The sequence below is a fragment of the Micropterus dolomieu genome, linkage group LG22 (assembly GCF_021292245.1).
Source record: "Micropterus dolomieu isolate WLL.071019.BEF.003 ecotype Adirondacks linkage group LG22, ASM2129224v1, whole genome shotgun sequence".
Taxonomy (NCBI): domain Eukaryota; kingdom Metazoa; phylum Chordata; class Actinopteri; order Centrarchiformes; family Centrarchidae; genus Micropterus; species Micropterus dolomieu.
Genome location: NC_060171.1, coordinates 6,848,391 through 6,869,798, shown reverse-complemented (window position 1 = coordinate 6,869,798; position 21,408 = coordinate 6,848,391). Strand labels below are relative to the sequence as shown.

Genomic DNA, 21,408 nt, shown 5'->3' with positions numbered 1-21,408 from the left:
GGACTATCATAAATAAGAACCTGCATGACACAGTTAACCTTTAACTGTTTCCAGTTATTGTTGTCTTTTATTGTTAATAATAATATTAATACTACTAGTAATAGTATTATCATGGGCTCTCGAAATATGAATGTATGAGCTTAAAATGGGTAAAACGTTCATCTTCAAGTGTAATTGTGTCCCTGTGTGGCCAATTCAGTCCACATATTAAGACAGATATGGAGACACAACTTTAACTCTGCAGATTTAATGAACAGGACAAATGTCACGCTTAAAAGCACAACTGGAATACAAAACATATAAAACACTTACTAGTAGAATAATAAGAATAAACAATAAGAGTAATATACCAACATTTATCACTATGGAACATGAAACAACATTTAAAAAAGTGAAATGTCTCTTTTAATGCTGTTGTATATTGCATCTAACCAACTGATTGTCGTATTTCGTAGGAGTAGCGTCATTGTGTATAATACTGTCTTTGTGGGTCTTGCAAATTTGCAAGAATTTTCAAATGTAAGTAGATCTAAACACAGACCCAGTTCCTGAACTGTCTCACTGATCCAGTCAAATGCTAACACGAGGAAAGTTGACCTACTCTCATGAATTACAAAAACCTTTTTTAGTAAATACCTTTTTAGTAAAACAGCTTAAACTTGAACAAAGCTAAGAATCATTCGGTGTTTAAAACAACTACATTGCCTGTATGCCTGGTCAAAAGATGAAAACACTGATATGGACGATGAACAAAAATGCATGAGACACAGATGCAAAGGCTTCATGCAGGCGATACCAGGCTACATGAGTCCATGAGTCTTCTCCTTGTCCGCCTGTTTTCCATTGTCCTCATCAACCAGAGGGTAGGGTCGAAGGTCCAGGGTCAGAATGCGGCTGAACATGCATTCATCAAACTGTGAAGAACAGAATACTTTAGTGACTGCAATGTGACGAGATCATAGAAATTAAGAGCTCTTCTAATGACATGTTATGAAAGTTTGTTACATCTGAGTAGACTCCCAGCAAAGCGTCGGCCTTAGAGAAAAACTCCTCCTTCAGGGAGATGACGATGATCTGCATGTTCTCCCTGGACTCCTCTCTGATGAAACTGGTCACCTGGATACAAACCAAACACGCACGCATGCACAAATATAATCCATAAAAATGAGATAAACGGACAATAGTGCACAAAACAGAATAATTACACTAGTTGTTTTTTTTATGTTGTTAGTGCTGTGTCCACACAAAATTCACCGCAAGCTAAATACAGTTGATCTTATCTCATAAAAAGAGTCTTTGCATTCTTCTGTATGCAGGTACTGAGGCGTCGTTTTAATCACACACTATGTTACTGGAAATCCAGCAAGATATAACCGTGCCAAAGTAGATGGTGCACCATTTAATAGATAAGGGCTGCAACTAACTGTGATCTTCATTATCAGTTAATCTGTGATCTGTTAATTTTTAGAAAAATTACAGACACAATTTCCCTTTACTCAAGGCGATGCCTTGAAATGTTTTGCTATGTCCAACAAACATTACAAAACTCAAAGATATAAAGCAGACAAAGCAGCAAAACCTCACATTGGAGAGCATGAACTCAAAGCACATCTGCATTTTTGATAATTAACTTGTTGGTGAATCATTTTCTGCTGACTACCTAAACTAACTGTTTTAGTACTAATGTAAATATTAAGTGTAAAACCTGCATGCTGCTGGAATCTTACCTTGCCAATGTTAGTGTTGTCCAAGGCGGCATCCACCTCGTCCAAGATGAAGAAGGGAGCAGGGCGGAAGCTGAGAGAAATGACAACAAACACCAGTGTACCATACAGCACAGACGCAATTAACCAGCAGTGGGTCAAATGTTACAGCTACAGCTCCATTAAAAGAAAGGCTGTAAGTATTAGATAATGTACGACTAGTGTTTCTGAAGGAAAGAAGTATCAGTCAAAATAAGTAGACAAGTAAGTATTGAGCAGGGGTGAAGGATGTGAGTCAAGTGTCTCTTTAGATGAGAGTTCTTCATGTAAAGCTGATGATGTCAAAGACGAGACGATCAATAGGCTCTCCAAATTACATAGCCTTTACTTTATTAGTCCATTCGTGATTTTTCTCAGTTATTATAAGATAAGGACCCCCAGCCAACTATTTTTTTTACCCCATAAAGAAACTGTATGTCAACAGATGTGCTATGACTGCAATTCCTTTTTGTTTTGGGGTTTTGTTTTCATAGCTGTGTGGGGTAATTATTTTAACTGTCCAGCAAACACTGACTTTGTTAAATGATTTGGGGAAACAGGATGATGTTGTGTCAAATCTTTCATTAATCAGTGCTCATCATCATGCGTTTCTTCTGCCCGTTATCTGGTGCTATCATATACATGTGCAATTTTAATTATCTTGAGTGATTCGTTTATGTTATTTTATATTTTATTTTCCAGTTTCCTCTCTTCTGATCTATCTGATACATCAAATGTAATCTATAGGGTTTGATTGTGAACCTAGTGATACCTGTGGATGGCAAACACCAGAGCCAAGGCAGCGATGGCCTTCTCTCCACCAGACAGATTGTCCATGGACATGAAGCGTTTTCCCGGCGCCACGCAGTTGTAGTTGATGCCGCCGAGGTAGGGCTCGTCTGGATTCTCTGCACTCAGAATGGCCTGGAGCACATACAGCATATTTATTTTAATTTCATCTACTAGATCTTGTCGTTTAATGCAAAGGTGGCATTAGTGACCTTCATGGGGGAACCACAGTGTGTAGTAATGCACGATAACATCTGCACTTCATCGGTATCAGTTAACTAAAGGCTTTAAAATTTAAATTTCAGAATCGTTCTTAAATCTGCCGATAGCACAGGTGGACAAGAGGACGCACGTCCGTGGTGTGTTCTGAAACGAATGGCAAAGTTGCTATTTGTAATGATTGCTGAGTGTTGGTCATGCAAGGAGGAGCCAAATCGCATGCCTTCAACACTACAAATGTAATTGCCCATCTTAAGAACTGCCATCCAGATCATTACTACATGTGTTAGTGTTAGTTAATTGTACATATTTACACCAACTTTAAATAGTTCATCGTAGAGTAGATAACCCTTGAAGTTCACACAAACCAAATAAAGTCTGTCAAGTAAAGCTTCCATTACTTCTAAATAGGGCTGGGCGTAATAATTAATTAACGCCAACAAATATTTTCTTGCACGTTAACGCAGTTTTTATTATTATTATTGTGAAAGTCCGTCACTGGCTCTGAATACACATACAGTCAAACCATGGGTCACAGGAGGGAATGGGATGTTATTAGCCTGCAAATCAGCCACCCAAACAAGCAGCGGACGGAGGCTTTGGCTGACTACGTTAGAAGCAGCGTGTGGGAGAAGTAGATAAACAAAAGCAAGACAAGCGATCAAATGCCATAGCGAAGTGGATAGCTACACACTGCATGCGTGATCAGATGCAGCGCTCCGCAAGTAAACGGCGGATGCTCTGTGGATAGTAACCATGGCAACGGCTTCTGTGCGCTTCACAGCTGTAGCCTATTTAACTTAACTTTGTAGGCTACATAACTTTACCTGATAGGCCTTCATCTAGTTTTGCGGGGATGCTCTGCCATGCGAATTCCCTCCTGTTGATGTCCTATTTAGTAAACAGTAAGAGATTCTGGAAACTCACAAACAGCAAGGATCAGTCTCTCTTCCAATGATTTGTACTCTGTGTCGCGTACAAAAAGTTCAAGAGGCGAGCACAACCGCCACCCTTCACCTCCCTCTAACAGGGACACTTGCTACCGAACATGTTTATGCTGCTCTCTGATAAAAGAAAAATTTTGCTGCTAACACCTGTTCAGAAAAAAAAACAAGAAAACAGATTTATGTGTTAACCTGTTGCTCAGAAGGTGCCTGTTATGATGTTATAATCGTGGCTCTGGACTCTTAACTTGTTTTAACAAACTATAAAAGGTAATTCCTTGGCAGTGGAAAACAGCTTTGGTTTTATATTTGATTTTATTACATTAATGTTTAAGCTGAGATTTACAAGAATTATTTTATTGCTACTGTGTAAAGGGAATACAGCTGGTACAAAGCACCTTATTTGCTTAAAGTGTTTGCAAACCACATGTTATTGCACTTTGGGGTATATAGCGGTACATTTAAATTAAAAGTGCACAATACACTACTTTAGAATTCATTATTTAATTTTGCTAACTATGTGATTAAAAATTTTAATTGTTGCCCAGACCTACTTTAAACTGTGGTGGAGGGAAGAAAAAAAACACTCAAATGAAACTTGTGAGTGTGTTTCTGTGGCTGAGCCGTTGTTGCTTCACCTGTGCGCTGCTGTTCCTGCACATTCTTTTATAGATCTGATCGATTATGACAGACACATGTTCGAAGCACTGGCTGAAGAGGTGGTAGCGCTGGGCTTTGACTTGCTCGAACTCTTGACTGCATTTTCTGGCTGCTCTGGTGCTGGCATCAAAAGCTGAGCAAGGGACAGGAAGCAAAGTTGAATGAGCAGTCCAGGTACTTTAGTTATCATATTAGAACTCTGTATTATTACAACATTTAACTACAGGTAGAAATCCTATGTGGGAATAAAACACTGAAGAATGGGGGTGGCGATGACACAGTGGATAAGACACACGCCTTTGGACACTTAACCCCTATGATATACATAATAATAGCAAGTTACTTTGGATAAAAGCGTCAGCATAATGTAAATTTCAACAGCTGACCACTGAGGAAGAAGTTAACCACAACTCTTACACACTAATTACTTATAGAAAATGTACAGAAATCTTGTAAATCAAATGTTAAATACATAAACTAAGTGATTTTGATTGGCACAACATTCATTTTGAAATAAGAAACTTGATAAGATACATTGAACTACAAAATACCTTCTGTCACTCCCTGTAACTTGTCCTTCACCTCCCTCATCTTCTCCAGAGCTTTCAGATTGGGGGCAGTGGTGCGACGCAACACTCCCTCCACAGAGGACACTGACTCCTTCAGCCTCTCTAAGGAGGCCTCCACCTCCTCCTCTGCCTGCAGACTCTGTACAACCACACAATTAAAATGAATGTTGAACTGTACAAATGTTTTGTGATATATTTATGGTCATATGAATAAACATCATCACTAAGTGAAAATGAGGACAATGATGAGGCTTGATGTCTCACCCGTATATCTGCATCCAGGCTAGAGTAGTCGATGACAAGTTGTGCCTCTCTCTCGTAGATGTCCATGGTGGCTGAAGTGCTTTCAGATTCTGTGTCCAGCTGCACAAACGGGAAGAATCAGACGACACCACAAGTGCTTCAAGTTGTTTCGTTACTTCTTTTATTCTTCTTTTAGAGCATATTTTATTACATTCTTTTTTTCAAAATATGATAATTTAAGCGCAAATTAATATCCAGTACTTTTCCAATATTGTGCAGGACTGCTGTTGAAATGGTAATTCAGAAGAGACAAAGAACAGCCAACTGTGAAAAGAGACTTCTCTCTGTCCTACCTGCACCTCACTGATTTCACTCAGGTTCCCTGACAGCAGAGTGATGGGCAGACTGTGGATCTTGCAGGCCAGCAGTAAGTTGTGTCTGGCCATACGTTTCTGCTCCAAGGCCGTCTCTGCAGACATCACTTCCCGCTGAAGCTTCATCAACTCTCTGACAGAAAGAGAAAGTGCCAATACAAAATTTGGCATTTGTTCTTCTTGTTGGATTTGTATCATCCTTAGAAAACTAAATATTTTGATGATTTGTTAGTTCTTAGGATACCAGAAAAAAACACTCCACTATCCTGTTTAAAGGTTAAGTGTGTAATATTTCTGAGGATCTATCGACAGAAATACAATATAAGATCCATAACTATGCTTTCAGTGGTGTGTAAATACTTTACATAATAAACCATTATGTTTTTAGTATCTTAGAATGAGCCAATTTTATCTACATAACCGCGGGTCCCCCCTTCCATGGACGTCGCCATGTTTCTACAGCAGCTGAAAAAGGACAAACAGCGCTACAGAGCGCGTTTCGTCACTACGTTTTTCTTGTTCTACTTCTGGTAGAAATCAGGCAGTGTAGACACTCATCACTATGTTGAATAGGTACATTAGAAGAAGAAGAATTAGTAATAATCTACAGCAGGGATCGGCAAAAAAAGTATTGCATCGGGGCAATATTTTCAACCATTAGATGGTGGATGAGAATATAAGCCATAATATTGACTTCTATCAACATGTTGGTTATCTCAGTCAATAAGGTGCAGGACTCCTAACCCAAGGGTTGAGTGTTTGATCCTAGCCCTGGACAACATTTTTTTTTCTCTCTTCAACAAACAGATTCTACAGCGAATGTTCCTCAGATCACAGCATGTGCTGCATTGTTTGTGTTTCGGTGTTTGATCCGCATCCATCAACGTTTTTGCAATTCCCCAGTATCTCCAGGCAGGGGACATTGAGGGGAATCACGTTTCCTGACGGCTCTTTTAGAGGTGTGTCAGGCAGGCTACAGACTCTTTTAATGTCGTTCAGAATCTTTCAAAATAAAAGCTCAGTTCTACTCCAAATACAGCATTGCAGTAAACAAGCTTCTCGCACTTTTATTTTGTAGGAAAAACCACTAAAGAGGAAGTGATTATGTGAGTAACTGTTGCTGTCATGACTGAGATCTATTTCAGCACTACTATCGAAGTATTTATTTATATTTTTTGCCGCTATCAAAGCACCATAATCTGGCATCCCATGGCGATCCATCCTTGAACCGTTAGAGCTTGTTACGGTTGTGGAACTTTTGAAGTACTAGTATTTATTAATTTAACACGCCCTGAAGTATGAAAATTGCAGTTGTTGCGGTCCTTGCCATCCTCCGCGGTAGGCTTGACCAATAGCGCAGTATTTTAATGTTGCGGTTATCGCGACAGCCCTAGTATAAACTTTATCTAATGTGTGGTTTATGATGGACTGTGGTGCAGAAACAGTGACACAGTCTTGGCTTACATTTTCCATGTTATCTGTCAGTGGCCAAGTCACAATAAGATATGGTTTTACTGAATAATTAAGTAAATAAAATTTCTTAATATATCTACCCAAACAAACCTCATTTCGTGACTGGCCACTCTCTGCTGTCTCAGAAGAGACACCATTTGTGCTGTGTCTACGCTATTTGAAAGGTTAGGGGCAGTGGTAGACTGGACAAATGGTTGCAATTCAAAACCCTCACCACTAAATCTTACACACTGAACCTTTAAACCAGAAATGCATCACAATCTTGAAGGCAAGAAATGCTGTTTAATTGTGACCTCGAGATTCCCATAATCTTATAACAGATCATAATTGACAACAGAGTTCTGTTTAACTAGTGATTCTATAAAAAAAGCTACAGATGAAAACAACCATGGATCAGAAAAACTTACAACAAATTATTTCTAGCAGTTTGTACAGGGGCGGCCGTCTGTAACAGTTGTAATACAACAGTAGCAGCAATAATAATAAGCACAGTAAGTGGCGATCGCATTGGAGTTTTAGTGGTAGCGTTACTTGTTGATTGCTTGGAGGCTCTGGGTTTTCTGGTCTAGCTCAGCTTTGGCAGCAGCCACCTGGCTCTTCTTAGACAGCAGCTGGTTCTTCAGCTCCAGCTGTTTGTTCTGACCCTCTTCTACTGCTGACAGCAACTTCTCCTCATCCTGAGAGGGAATGGAAATATCAGGCTGAAAAAGTCTGCAACTGCTACAAGATTTAATTTCACATCAGCCACGATGTGTCCAGAAATAGCCACAGTACAGTCTGTACAGTCATATTTGGAAGAAATCAATATTTCAGGAGTAGGTAATAATAAATGCCTGAGATGACTACCTTCCTCTGCTCGACTATGAGTCTCTCCTCGTTGACGATGGTTTCCTCCATTTTGTGGAGCTTCTTCTTCTGCTGCTCCAGTTGGTTTTGTTCGTACTCCAGCTGTGCATTCAAGCGAGCGCACTGACTCTCAAACTCCAACCTGAAAGGAGAGACATATAAATGTTATCATGTTGTAAAACGCCTGAGTACTTAACATGCACACAAATACCACCAGTGTAGTACAAACACAAATCATGCAATTAGACACGACTCTACAATATTCTGAACCTGAGCTAAGATAAACGACCAATTCAAGTCTGTTAATATAAGAAGCAAAGTAAGAACCTTACATTTTTGCTAATTTATGTTTGTTTTAATTACATTATAGCAAAAAATTATATTATATTATATTAAAACACTTCATATAATATAAAGATTCTCTGAAACCCAATAAAAGGAAAAGAAAACAACACATTTTATAAAATAAAAAACTGCTTTGGACACCTTAACAGTTTGAATCATAACTCCAACTTCTCAGATTGTTTCACAACTTAACAAAAGCGAATCTTTGTCTCTTTTTATTTTAGTAACTGTTTGAGACATTTGCTGAATAGTCAAACTGTGATTATAAAAAAACCCGTTTACATACATAAAATGTAAAATATTGAGAAGCTATTCTCCTTCTTATTCATAGTAAATGTTTATCACTTATATCACGAAAGAAACTGGTGTGTGGTTGTCGTACCGCTTCTTGTCAAGCTCTGTCTGCTGTTTCAGGTGCTCCTGCTCATACTCTTTGATGCTGTCCACACCGATCTCAGCACAGAAGTCAAAAAATACCAAGTTCTCCATCTAAATACACAGAACATCTACACTGTCAAGTGCATGTGATCAGCTAGATTAGACAATGAGCAATAGAAGATTTGGTAATTAAGTTTGTCTACTGGCGGCTTTAGCAGATGCCAGTGAAATACTTTTGCCCCTTTTAAACCCATTAGCCATGGCTGCCACTCTGTTGTATGCCAGTGGTTCTGGCCCAAAACCCCTGGAAATGTAGTGACGTCACCTTATGACATGCAATATGGCACTAAAGATGATGAAGATGCACTAACCCGGTTTTACTCAGTTCAATTACTAATAGTAATGGAAGTCCAGCAAAAGCAGAAAACATGAATTCATTGGTAACCTCAGCATGAGGGTTACAACAGGCTTCAAAGCCAGCATACTGGAACATTACCTGGTCAATCTGCTCTCTGATCTTTCTCATCTCTGCATCCTTTGCCTCCACACTTTCCTGCTGCATCTGGATCTGAGAGTCCAGGTTTGCTAATTCACTCTCCATACGAGAAATATCCTGAAGACAATCGTCAAGACATGACAAGACAGAGTAAGTACAGAGAAACTGTGAACTCTCAATTCGTCTCCGATCCTGTGTCACCATGACACAATATGTACATCTAATATGCTTTGGGGTTCAAATGACAGTGACACAGGAACTCTGATTTACACAAACAAACACAGTAGAGAAGAGGTTTTCAAAGTGTGAGGCAGGCCTCCCCAGGGGGGCTCCAAACTGTTTCAGGGGAGGCTCAGTGAATGGAAGTGAAACAATATTACATTAGTTATCGAAAGGAGATCTCACAGAATAGCCTGATCTGGTTAAAGAAAGCATTCAGAGATACAGTAGATTTGGGGAACTGTTTTTCACACTTTATCAGAGTCATAAACTAATACATGCCTAAGGACCAAACTTTTTTTAATGTGTTTGATGTACTGTGGCGTAATGTCAAACAGCAAAACTAAGCAAGTAAACTAAGATGGGTGAGGGGCTGCATCTTCCCAAGCTTTGTCTGACGGGAGGCCTGCATTCTCACACTTTGAAAACCCCTGCAGTAGAGCCATGTCAAAGAAAACTGTTTCAATTGTGATATTATATTTGAGAAAGTTCTGTGGCCCTACCGCTTGGCATTTAAGAAGGTTTTTCTTGCGAAGGTTTTCCAGCTCAGTTTTGGAGTATTTGAGGCGGGTCTGAGCACCCTGAGCCTGAGCAATGATCTGTTTCAGTTCTGACTCCTTCCGCCTCAGCTTCATTAAATCCTGTCACAGGACCAAAACACAGAGTGAAAGTTAATTGTGATTAATTTATGCAATCATAAAAAATCATTTCAGCCCAATTGTTTGTCTTGGCATTGACAAATTTATTCAACTGCAATACATAACCAGTAGATATATGACAAGACATAATGTATGTTAAAAACACAAACATGTGTGGTAGGGCTGCTCGATTATGGCAAAAATCACAATTACAATTATTTTGGTCATAACTGAGATCACCATTATTTAACACAACAACTGACTTAGGAAACATCATGCATTTATTAAAAATGAACATCTCATTTTTAGAAACAATTATGCATTATTCCAAAATCCCAACTAGCCCCTGAAATAAGAAATATCCATCCATCCATCGTCAAACGCTTATCCTGCGTACAGGGTCGCGGGGGGCTGGAGCCTATCCCAGCTGACATCGGGCGAAAGGCGGGGTACACCCTGGACAGGTCGCCAGTCCATCGCAGGGAAATAAGAAATAGTAATTTAATATTATTAACTTTAAACAGCCTCTTGGAGCCCAAGAGGACAATAGCAACGTAGGGCTGGACGATATGGCCAAAAATGTTATCACGATAAAAAGTTTCATATCTTTCGATATCGATAATTATCACGATAAGTATCAAATCGTTATTTCTTTCGAGTTTAAAGGCTGATTTTTGTTCCTGAGTTAAAGTTGAAGAAACCTGATGGTTAATTGTGGTTTAAACTCTTCCTTTATATTCAACACTTGAAGCCAAACAGTAGATCACTTCACAAATCTGAGGTAGAACATACAAAACATTTATGATAAAATCTTTGTCAACAAATATGCATGAGTAAAATTAAGTAAAAGCTTTTTTCAGTCCTTTTTCCTCAACAAAATAAACATCTTATTAAAAAATTAAGTGTATGATTCAAGTGAATAAAATCAAACATTTATTGAATATTTATTATATTGTTATTGAAAAAGAAATATTGCGATAATTATTATTGTTTTATTGTCCAGCCCTATAGCAACGCAGTGTTTCCCAGGTTGACTGCTTTGGGGGTTGGATGGGCCACGGTGGGAGCTCAGTGTGTGTGTCTATGCATGTGTGTGCATACACACGGAGCATAGCAGAGCAGGTGACTTTAGCTGATAACAACTCATTGCTTTACATAATGCAAAAATTCAACCACGGTGCTCTGTTGGGAGATGCATGACGTTAGTTAAACTAAAACTGAGTGAGAAAAGAAAAATCCGTAATAGGTTTGAAGACGTGGATATTTTACAAGCATGGACCAGTCGAAATCATGATGAAAATGTGTAGAGAGGGCAGGAAATTCACAAAATGAGTGATACTTTATTTGAAATTTCGTGTTGACTCACACGCAACTCTGCTGTCAGCTGGTCCTTGCGTTCCATCAGCTGCATCATGTCCTTCTCATCCCAGCAACGAGCTTTGGTCCGCAGGGAACTGGAGCCTCCAGAGATCATACCGGACTTTGCAAACATCGTCCCATCCAGAGATACCGTCTACAGAAAACACATGTGATTACATGTCTGCTAGTGAAGGGCAACGTGTCAGTATAAAAGCCTGTAGGTTGTAATATTAGTTGGGTCTGTTTGGCCCTCAAGATATATAGTATTTCCTCTTTTAGGCGACATTCTTCCTTAAAATTTGGATTTTTACCCCAAACATGCAAAAAGATTTTAATCAGTGAGTTTTCCCTGAATGATAAAAACATTTTAGGAAGCTGTATGAGACACTTTCCCCTCTTTACAATGCCTATTTACATATAATACAATTTTAAATCTACTTAGTCATAATAAGACATAAAAAAAGCAACTAAAGAACAGTTTGTAAATGGTTAAAATAAATACAGTGAAATAAATTAAGCTTAGCGCGAGTTTAGTCAGGACTATTTACTCATTTATTCACATTTCTCTCTCTCCCTTTTCTCATTTCTCCAGCGGGATGAGAAGCTGGTATACCACTGTCCCCCCGCCAGTGTCATCATGTCATGGCATCGAATATGAGCCCAAAGCTCCGTGTGGAGCTGGGACATGTTTACACAGGCGTTCTGTGTGTTCACAAGTAGTCATTAATTGCTTAGAGACTATTCCTGAATTCTTGCAAATGGTATTAGGAGCACGAGGAGGAGCACTAGGAACCTGATATGTTTCACAGCTTATCTAACTCATGTTCTACTGTCATGATATCGTGACAGCTAATAAGCCAATATGGTATTTTTAAAAGAATTCCCTACTGCTGCTTTGGGAAGCTGTTTGTGACTGGGGTAATCAATTTTGTCATTTCAATTTATATTCAGGTGTAACTACTGAAGCAGCCCTAAAAAAGTAATGTGCTTTTGTTGTACTTCCTGACACCAATGTCTGTGGCCGAGGGCCAAGTTTACCTTAATGCGCTGCTGCCCATCAAAGGCCAAACTCCTTGCTTCTTTGATGGTCTCACACACCAAGGCGTTACCACACACAAACTGCACCACTTTCCTCAGCTGGGCAGCACCTGCAGCAGCGTTAATCTGTACAACATCGATCACCATCTTGGCACCAGGTATCTCCCTCAGGCGCTCATTCAGAGGACTCACCTGGGCACACAGTAGTGATGGTTAACCTTTACACAACATATGCATCTGTGTGTGCAGAGAAATAATTCTACATGCTGAAAAACACTGACAACTTCACATTCTCTTCCGTGTTCTGTTTTTAACCATCCATAACCATTGCTTTAGTTTCAACTCACATCCAAGTTGTCAATGGGCAGGAAGGTCTCACGTCCGGAACGCTCCTCCTTGATGAAAAAGATGCAGTCGCGGGCCACCTTCTCCGTGGCCACTATGATGGCATTCATGAAGTGGCCAAGCACCTTGGTGACAGCCAGCTGGTACTTCTTATGGATGGGGCTACACAAGTCAGACAGACGACCATACTGGGACGAAGAAGAAAAAGAAAGTCTCCTTCCTGTCTCACTGGACTTGGGTACTCACTTCATTCTTACAGTTATCATTACTCATTATTCCTGTCTGTCTTTTACCACAGTGTCAGGGTAGAGTCTGCGGAGCCTCTCTAGCAGTTCTTTGCGCTGCAGCTGGTTTCTACTCTCCTGGCTGTCCAGACGGGCATTCCCCAGCTCCTCCAGCACCTGGCCCAGCTCCAGGTTCACCTCCTCACAGCGCTGGCGGCCCCGCTGCAGCTCTGCACTGAGGCTCTCCTCCTGCTGACGGTACTCTTCGAGAGATGACCTGAAATATACAGTAACTAATAAAGTATGTTCAGTTTTCTCCTGTGATGTTAAACCCTGATTTATAAGTACATCATTTGTCAGTGCTAAATAAACAATTCAATCAAGAGCTCCCTGATAGTCAGGGACAAACAGCTATAAAGTGTGCCATACTTGCAGGTCTTGGTGTACTCCTCTAGCTTCTCTGCTCTGCTGGTCAAATCTTCCAGCTGAGTCTGATTGTTTCTGATGGCAACCTACAACAGATGATCCAGAGAGGTATAATTAATGGAGATACAACCTGAAAGAGGTCGCTTGTAGTGATGATTATCAGCAGACTATTTAGCCGTCCAGCCCACGACTCGAGTGTTTCGATTCACTCATTACTCTCAGCGTTTATTTCAGCTATAGTAGGCAGCTGATTTCAGCGGGAAACCTCTAAAACCCAACTGTGGACACAAAGTTAGCAACTAGCTGGTGAACATAGTGAAGTGTTTAGCTGCTGAAGAGCCAGACATTTTCATTAGGAGTTGGTAGAGACCAAAAACAAACACACGACTCAGCTCTGTAGCTGCTGAATGTGTAAATAAGCAACTGTTGCCACATCAACTTAAAAGATGATATGTCAATGATGTGTCCACAAATTGTTTCTGCTGCTCCCAAGTCAGCCACAAAAATCAGTAATTGCAGGTTTAAGGGTGTATTACAGATACAGTAGTTTGAAACATAGACATATTATTATTAGCTACATGTGTCTTTCAAAAGCTTTTCATATGTGTAGTGGCAGCTAAAAGGTGACACTGAAAGTACCTCCACTTCCTTCTTTCTGCGCTTGTCGAATACCATCTTCTCATAGTCCGCTTTCACCTCCCAGTGTAGTTTCTCTGCCTGCTGGCAGAGGACAGCACCCCGCTTTCGGGCCAGCTCCTTCAGCTCTTTGTATTGCTCTAGCTGTAGCAGAAATTCATACAAAAACACATCAATGGTTTCATGACAATGTCACTTTTTTGGCACTTAATGACAATTAGGAACCAAAATTAGGACTGCCATCAACTTTTATTGTTGTGTGATCTGTGGCTCGTCAGTAATTTGTAAAATTTTGCCAAAGCTAAATATGTATTCACTTGCAAGATAAGCATGTGTAGTTGTGTTGGATTAAATTAAATCTATAAAGTGTACTCTACACAGTGTGTAACGTATGGTAGAACCTCATATACAGTCCAGTTGGTTTATTATGTTTAGAATATGTGCTGCACAAAACACATAGCCTCCAACCTCCCAGAAGTTATATCTTACATCATGTTAACTAACTGTTGGTTTGACTGAACGGGATGGAGGTGGCGTTGTTTGACACAAACTCACCTGATCCTCATCCAGCTCGATGTCTCTCACCCGGGAGGTTCCCCTCTCCTGCGTCTGCTTCTCATAGTTCCTCCAGGTCTTCTCCAGTTCTGTGATCTCCTGCCGTCCCTCTGCCAGCTCCTGCTCTTTGATATCCATCAGCTTGTGACTCTTCCTCAGAGCACCACGGACCTCCTCAGCCTTCTTCATGTGGTGAGATGTGTTTACCTTGGCTTTGATGTACTGGGACCGACACTGGGACAGGATATGCTCCTGGGCACTGAGTGACAGAGTGAGAGGAGGCCTAGATTAATTCTAGTTAAAGCTAGGGTAGGCAATTTACTTCAGATGCACAAATGTTCTGATCTGTGGCAGCACTGCAATACGCACACATCCAATCATTTTATATGGTCCAAATGACATAACTGGCCACGTGCCTACCTACCTACCTACCTACCTACCTGCACGCTCGTCACACATAAAAATGTGTTTTCTGGGAGTGGCTTCAGTTGGATATTTTCAAAATCTAGCTGAGTTAATTGGACTGAATTGAATTGCCTATTGCTAGTTTCTCCAACATTACCTAGTTTTTACCTACCCTAGCTTTAATGGCAGGCTTGCTGGCACAGACCACCTATGTATTTATATTATATGCCAGTTCTATGGGATCTAAACAGATGCTATTATCTTAAGGTGCTTGCACACTGCCCCAACAGACACCGACCGACTCCAACCAACACCGACTGTTGGAACAGTGTGCGCCGTCAGTCGGTGTTCGTTGGTGTCAGTCGGTGTCAGTTCGATGAAGTCTTTAGAGTTTGACATGTCCAGTCGGGTCTAGTCGTAGAAAGTCGGACCAATGTGCGCCATTTTCCAACAAACCGCAACATTCTGAGAGTGTTCCCTTGACAACTATGCCTATACTACTACTATACGGAACGTCAGCGCCACGATTTTCTTTGATGTCAATTAGCATGGTATCCATTACTCGCTCCTCTCTCTCTCTCTCATTGACAACGGACCTGTCTGTGAACAATTCACATTCAGAACATGCGCTGGAGGAAGCGACGGGTGAAAAGTGATCATCCGCCGAAAAACTGATTGCCTTCCGGAGAGCAGGCAGCATGTTAAAGCTGTCCTATCTATAACCTACATCTAGCCTACAGCTGCTTTATGTCCGTGGTAGCAAAGGTATGTCTTTGTGAAACTTTAATGTTTCTTGTAATGGAATAATCACAGTCGAAGTGTTTGCAGTTTATCGGGCCTGACAAAACAAACATAAGCAATAAAACGCTTGCTTTCTTGCCGATGAAATTTGTGTTTAATAATATTTGTTTACTGTACTGTATATTGTTTATATTTGGAAAACAGACTGTAGTCTTTATTTAACATGATTCATGGCTGGGATAGGCTATAAATAAAGTAAAGGAAGTATCACTCCCACCATTGTCCTTATGACATTAATTCAGCTTGTTCTGTGCCAACCAATCCAATGAAATATGTAGTTTGTAGTACTGCACTTGCCAAAAAGACAGAAAATAGCTTTATCAGTCCTTATTACCAATTGCAATACATTTAAATGGCCAATTTCAGTTTTGCACTTGCCGACTGAAAGGTTCTCAAAATGAATTGATTTCATTTATGAGCGTTATGAGTTGTGGCTAATTGTAGCTCACCCAGTCCTTTTTAACCTGCTGAAATACTTTTAATGGGCCACGACCACTAGGCTACACCTATATAACCAGTAACAAGTAGCCTACTTTTCCACTTGCCAAAATGTTATTGCAGCCTCGACCTTGTGACTTAAATAAGAAAAATAGGCAACAAAAGTCTGCCTGGTCAGTGTGGACTGATAGTTGGATTTCTGAACTTTCTAAAGACTGAGACCAACTACTGCCAACTTTAGAATGTTTGTGTTAATTGGCCGCAGTCTGTGCAGTGTGCAAGCAGCTTAAGGGTTGCCTTTTAAATATCCCTACACAGAGAAACAAAAGGGCTGGTGAGTGACAAATTAAATATCTTTTTACTTTAACTTAGCTATAGGGCTGAGAGATATGGCCATGTTTATCATGATAAAAATTTTCATAAAATTTACTATCAATAATTACCACGATAAACGTCAAATCACTATTTCTTTCAAATTTAAAGGCTGATTTTTGCTCCTGAATGAAAGTTGAAGAAACCAGATGGTTTTAAGCTATTCTTTATAGTCAGAACATGACAAACACTTGATGCCAAACAGTGGATCCCTTAACAAGTCTGAGGCAGAACATTCAATTATGACAGAAATCTTTTTTTAACAGTGAAATTAAGTAAAGTCTTTTTTCAGTCTCTTTTCCTCAACATAGTAAATATCTCAATAGAAAAATTAAGTGCTAATTCATTTGTGATTTAAATTAATTAACTAAAACATTTATGGAACATTTGTTATATTGTTATGGAGGACAATTACATTGCAGTTATTATTATTATTGTTTTACTGCCCAGCCCTACTTAACTATAGTTTATTGTATTTTCTAACATACTATTCTTTTTTCTCACAGATACAATTTTGTAATTCTGCTGACAGATTATTCCCACATATGAAAAGCAAATATTATATATCCTATTTCATTAAACTGCCCATAAATATTAAATCCACACACACACATACACACCGGATCTCCTTCTCTATGTGCTGCTGCTCTCTGGTGAGGCGTCCATGTTCCTTCTTGTAGGTTTTGACCGTTTGTTCCGCATTCACCAGTTTACTGTTCTTTGTAGCTGCAGCCTGTTGTTTCTCCCTCAGTGTGTCGCTGAGGGCATTGATGCCCTTCTCATTGTAGTACAGCTCAGCCAGGCTCAGATGCAGGCGGTTTTGGTGAAGGTCATCCACCAGCGCTTGGTACCTCTGGGCCTGGAAAAGTGGGAGGTGTGGGGAGGGCAGTCAATCGATGGACAAGAAAGCTCAATAGAAACTTTGGCAGTCCATGATGCTGTTCCTGGGTGTATAATATATTTCTTGTTTTCTCTTACACCTACATCAACAGACAGCGAGACAGCAAGGGGTGCACCCCAGAATGAATGCCAGCATAAAGCCCAATTAGAGGGAGAAAATTTAACTAAACCAATGGTCATGTCTTAACCGTCTATGATATTTTTTAACCCACATTAGTATGTAAACGGCTGTAGAAACTTTTGCCTTTCTGTATGGTCAAAAAACTAGTATATATTCACCTTTACACCTGTCAGTCAGTGTATCCTCTAGTAAAAGGTGACGCACTCGGCCCGAAGTCAACTTCCATTCTGTTTGTTTATCACTGGGTTTGTGTTTACTGGCTAATACGGTGAGTGATATCCAGCACAGTGTTTCCCATACATTCATTTATTTTTGGCGGCCCACCACATTATCAGCGCTGATTTACGTTTTTTTTTCACTATTTAAGATGGGCAAACTTGTATTTGATTGCAGAGCTGCACACAGCACATATTCGCTCAGCACCTCCTCTCACTCACTCCCCCTCTCTCTCTCGAAAACACACTGGACAAATCTGTGTATTGAATGGTTAGTATCATGAACACCGCTGCACAAATCCGTCTAACATTATTGTTGATGATCGGTGGGAAACACTGTGGTAAATCAGACAGGTCAGTAGAAAAACATTCTTGTCTCAAATTTTTGTTCAACGGGTCTGGTAGTGTGAACTTAACACATTTCAGTTTGTAGTAACCAAGTAACGTTTCTTTTCTTCGACTGGCAGCTAAGGTTATTTACTTGTTATGGATTGCTTGCGGAAGTCTGACGGAAGTTAAGTTTGGGCCAGAGTAATGCACATCCCACATCAGATTTTCAGGCTGAAAAATCCAGAATTCCGGATTAATCCGGAAAAATCAAATCCCTGGTAACTCAGTGAGAAGTTTTGATGTTTGTGAATGCCTTTTTTGTTGTTGCTTTTATGTTTTCAGGAAGCAAGTTAGAGACCCTGCTTTGGGAAACAGCATTACTGATGGTACTGTAGTAGCATTGTGTACTTGAGGTTGAAAAATTAATAAGAGCCACCTGCTCTCAGCCAGACCTTTAATTTGTCTATGGGTGGTTATGATTGTAGCCGGCAGATGAAATAACTGCAAGTGTGTGGTGACTTTGGGAACTGGGGTAAACAACCCTGAAAGAAAGATTATATTTCTCTTTTTGTTTTACTTTACCTCCATTTTTTCCTGGGACACCTGTTTTCTCTCGACAGTAGCAGATTTCTTCTTGTTGAAGTGAAACTGTGTGTCGTCTTTTGCCTTCAGCAGGGCCTCTTTCTTCTTATCATATTCTGCAGCATACTCTCTCGACTGACTGATGCTCTCGAACATCTTGGTCCTCTCCTTTGGGTCCTTTAAAGCTATGGACTCCACTGCCCCCTGGTGAGGAGCATAAGAAGTAACAGACTTGTGTGTAAGGCATTATTACTAACAGCCTTTGTATAGGCTCATTGGTGTGATGCAGTTTTTAAAGTAAGTCCCTATATAACTCTGTTACAGAATAGGGCTGCAACTAATGATTATTTTCATTGATCATTAATCTATCAAATATTTTTTGGATTAAGTGATCAGTTGTTCTATAAGTGATCAGTTGTTGGTCTATAAAATGTCAGAAAATTGTGAAAAATGTCAATCATTGTTTCCCAAAGCCCAAGATGATGTCCTCAAATGTCTCATTTCTTGTTTTATACACAACCCAAAGATATTCAGCTTACTTTTATAGAGGAGTAAAGAAACCAGGAACTAATCGATTAATCATTGCAGCTTCTTAAAAATAAACTTATAAATAATAAAAGATTTCAAACAGAAAGAATGCTATGTATCTATTCCAATGTACAGTATCTTATGTGTTGTGCTGTCTTCTATCATGCCTGGTATCGCTCTACAATGCACTGTATATTTTAGTGCCCAAATCAGTTCTTTTTTGTATTACTGTACCTATTGAGTCATAGAACTTCACATTTATTTAGTCTCCAGGAAGGGTGCAAATAATTTTTTTTTTTCCACCAGCCAAGGGCTAGTGAATGCTCAAAGTGTACCAGCCACTCAATAGATTACCATTGTTTTTTGGCTGGGGAATTAAGTAAATCTACCATCCATTTTTAGTGCTAATTTTGCTCCCTGTCTCCAGAGCAGGAAAATTGTCTCAGCAGAAATAAATAAATAAATATACAATACAATGGATATGCAGTATATATATCTGATCTTAGTATCTCCACAAATATTCTACATTACAGCATGTTTTTTTATGTGTGTCTCTTCACTACTGTTTATAGCAGTGTTTACCTGGAACACCAGACAGTTGCGAGCCTTAGTCACAATGCCAATCTTCTCCAGCTCCTCTATGTATTTGGCCAGAGTGACATGCTGACCATTGATGCGATACTCAGAGGAGTCACCTAAAAAAAAACAAGAATGTGTTCGCTATTACTGCAGCTAAGGTAACTAATAAAAAACTACTATAACATTACTCGTTTCTACTTGATACTTCTATGGACAACTGTTTTAAGATATTTTTTTCAAATTCCAAGTCGAATTAGAAATAAAAGCAAAGTTTAATTGCGCTGTTTGGAGTTAAAACAGAAAATCTGAAGTCATTAAACCGACCTATGATGCTCCGGCAGAAGACGGTCTCCTGGTCTTCGTCGTCGCAGTACCGCATCGAGACCCGGGCCGTGTCTAAAACCGGCTGCCCGATGTGGGCTCCGTGTATCAGGTCCCTGAGGTGCTTCACTCGGAGACAGGCAGCCCGCTCGCCCATGGCAAAGCTCAGGGCGTCCATCACATTGGACTTGCCTAGTGTTGTTTTACATGTTCAGCATCACTCTGAATAAATCTTTTGATTCAGCAGTTTTGATTAATGCCAAAGCAATGGGTCTTAGCCGTTGCCTTTAATGTTTAATGTAGCTAACAGTCAGCTAACCTAGCTACATTTAAGGAGCGGTGTTATAACGTTCTCACATTTTTAACAACTGTTAACCCTTTACATTTTTTTTTTTTACAAAAAAAGAATGATTCTCTATGGTTTTACTTAACTCCAACATTATATTCAGTTATTTATATCTACTAAAAATGAGTGATATGCAAAAATATAACCGAGCAAATCTCTGCTTTAGCTATCTTTCAACTAAGCTAGTAGCATTGATAGCTAACAATAACATTAGCTCAGTTAGGTTGACAGTAAAAAAGTGAAACACTTACCTGAGCCATTTGTGCCAATTATACAATTAAATCGCATGAACGGACCAATAACTTTCTTCCCTCGCCATGACTTGAAGTTTTCAATATCAATTTGTTTCAGATACCCCATTTTCATTTGATTAGATTTGATGAATCAACCAGCTAATTTACGTGTTAAAGTCATCTACTGAGGCAGGATAAAAGATGTTTAAGAGGCGGGAAGCACGGTAACTTGTTTTTCTGCTCATATGAACAGCACATTTTATTTGTATATTTTTCACACAACTAAATTAACTTTACCCTTCCTCTAATTTTGTTCCTGTTTTACTGCTAAATATTAAAATGTAATTTGTATTTAGTTTTAAATAGATTTAGTATAACTCAAATGTTTAAGTCAAGTCTTGTCCAAGTCAAGTCCAGAATCTCTTTCAAATCCAGGTCTAAGCCTATTTCAAGGCCAGGTCCTTTAAATCTGGATCATAGGGTGAGGGTTGGTTATTTAAAACTTTTTTGAACCAAAGGTCAAGTCTGAGCAAGTAACAGTACTGATTTAAAATCTTAAATAAAACATCTATGACAATTTAAAAATGATTAAATGGAGTAATAGATTTTTTTTTTTAATAGTTGTCATGTACTCTATAGACCCTTCCCCGCATCCAGGGCTATTCGTTCTAGTAACTTGTCTACTCAGTCCCCTTTCAGTCCAACACTCGTGGGTACAA

The 21,408-nt window shown here is 39.6% G+C and overlaps 2 protein-coding genes across 2 annotated transcripts in view; one reads left to right on the top strand and one right to left on the bottom strand.

Moving 5' to 3' along the window:
* The window catches only part of ampd3b (adenosine monophosphate deaminase 3b), a 282,246-nt gene that overhangs the window by 179,761 nt on the left and 81,077 nt on the right, over positions 1–21,408 (top strand). The window lies entirely within an intron of this gene.
* Positions 232–21,033, bottom strand: smc1b (structural maintenance of chromosomes 1B). Its single transcript, XM_046036260.1, has 25 exons — positions 20,708–21,033; positions 20,114–20,302; positions 19,793–19,905; positions 18,683–18,886; positions 17,155–17,393; positions 14,519–14,777; positions 13,967–14,107; positions 13,331–13,413; positions 12,971–13,178; positions 12,680–12,865; positions 12,333–12,524; positions 11,302–11,448; positions 9,801–9,938; positions 9,079–9,195; positions 8,587–8,693; positions 7,860–8,001; positions 7,545–7,690; positions 5,520–5,673; positions 5,188–5,286; positions 4,906–5,062; positions 4,333–4,487; positions 2,515–2,666; positions 1,728–1,797; positions 1,006–1,116; positions 232–914 (listed from the first exon to the last, which is right to left on the bottom strand). The coding sequence occupies exons 1-25, from the start codon at positions 20,820–20,822 to the stop codon at positions 801–803; spliced, it is 3,738 nt and encodes a 1,245-aa protein (XP_045892216.1). The 5' UTR covers positions 20,823–21,033; the 3' UTR covers positions 232–800.

Coding starts and splice junctions, on each gene's coding strand:
- smc1b (XM_046036260.1), bottom strand. CDS start 20,822: ATGAAAATGGGGTATCTGAAACAAATTGATATTGAAAACTTCAAGTCA. Junction 9,939..11,301: donor AGCTGACAGCAGAGTTGCGT/GTGAGTCAACAC, acceptor GTCCTGTGACAG/GATTTAATGAAGCTGAGGCG. Junction 7,691..7,859: donor TCATAGTCGAGCAGAGGAAG/GTAGTCATCTCA, acceptor ATTCCCTCTCAG/GATGAGGAGAAGTTGCTGTC.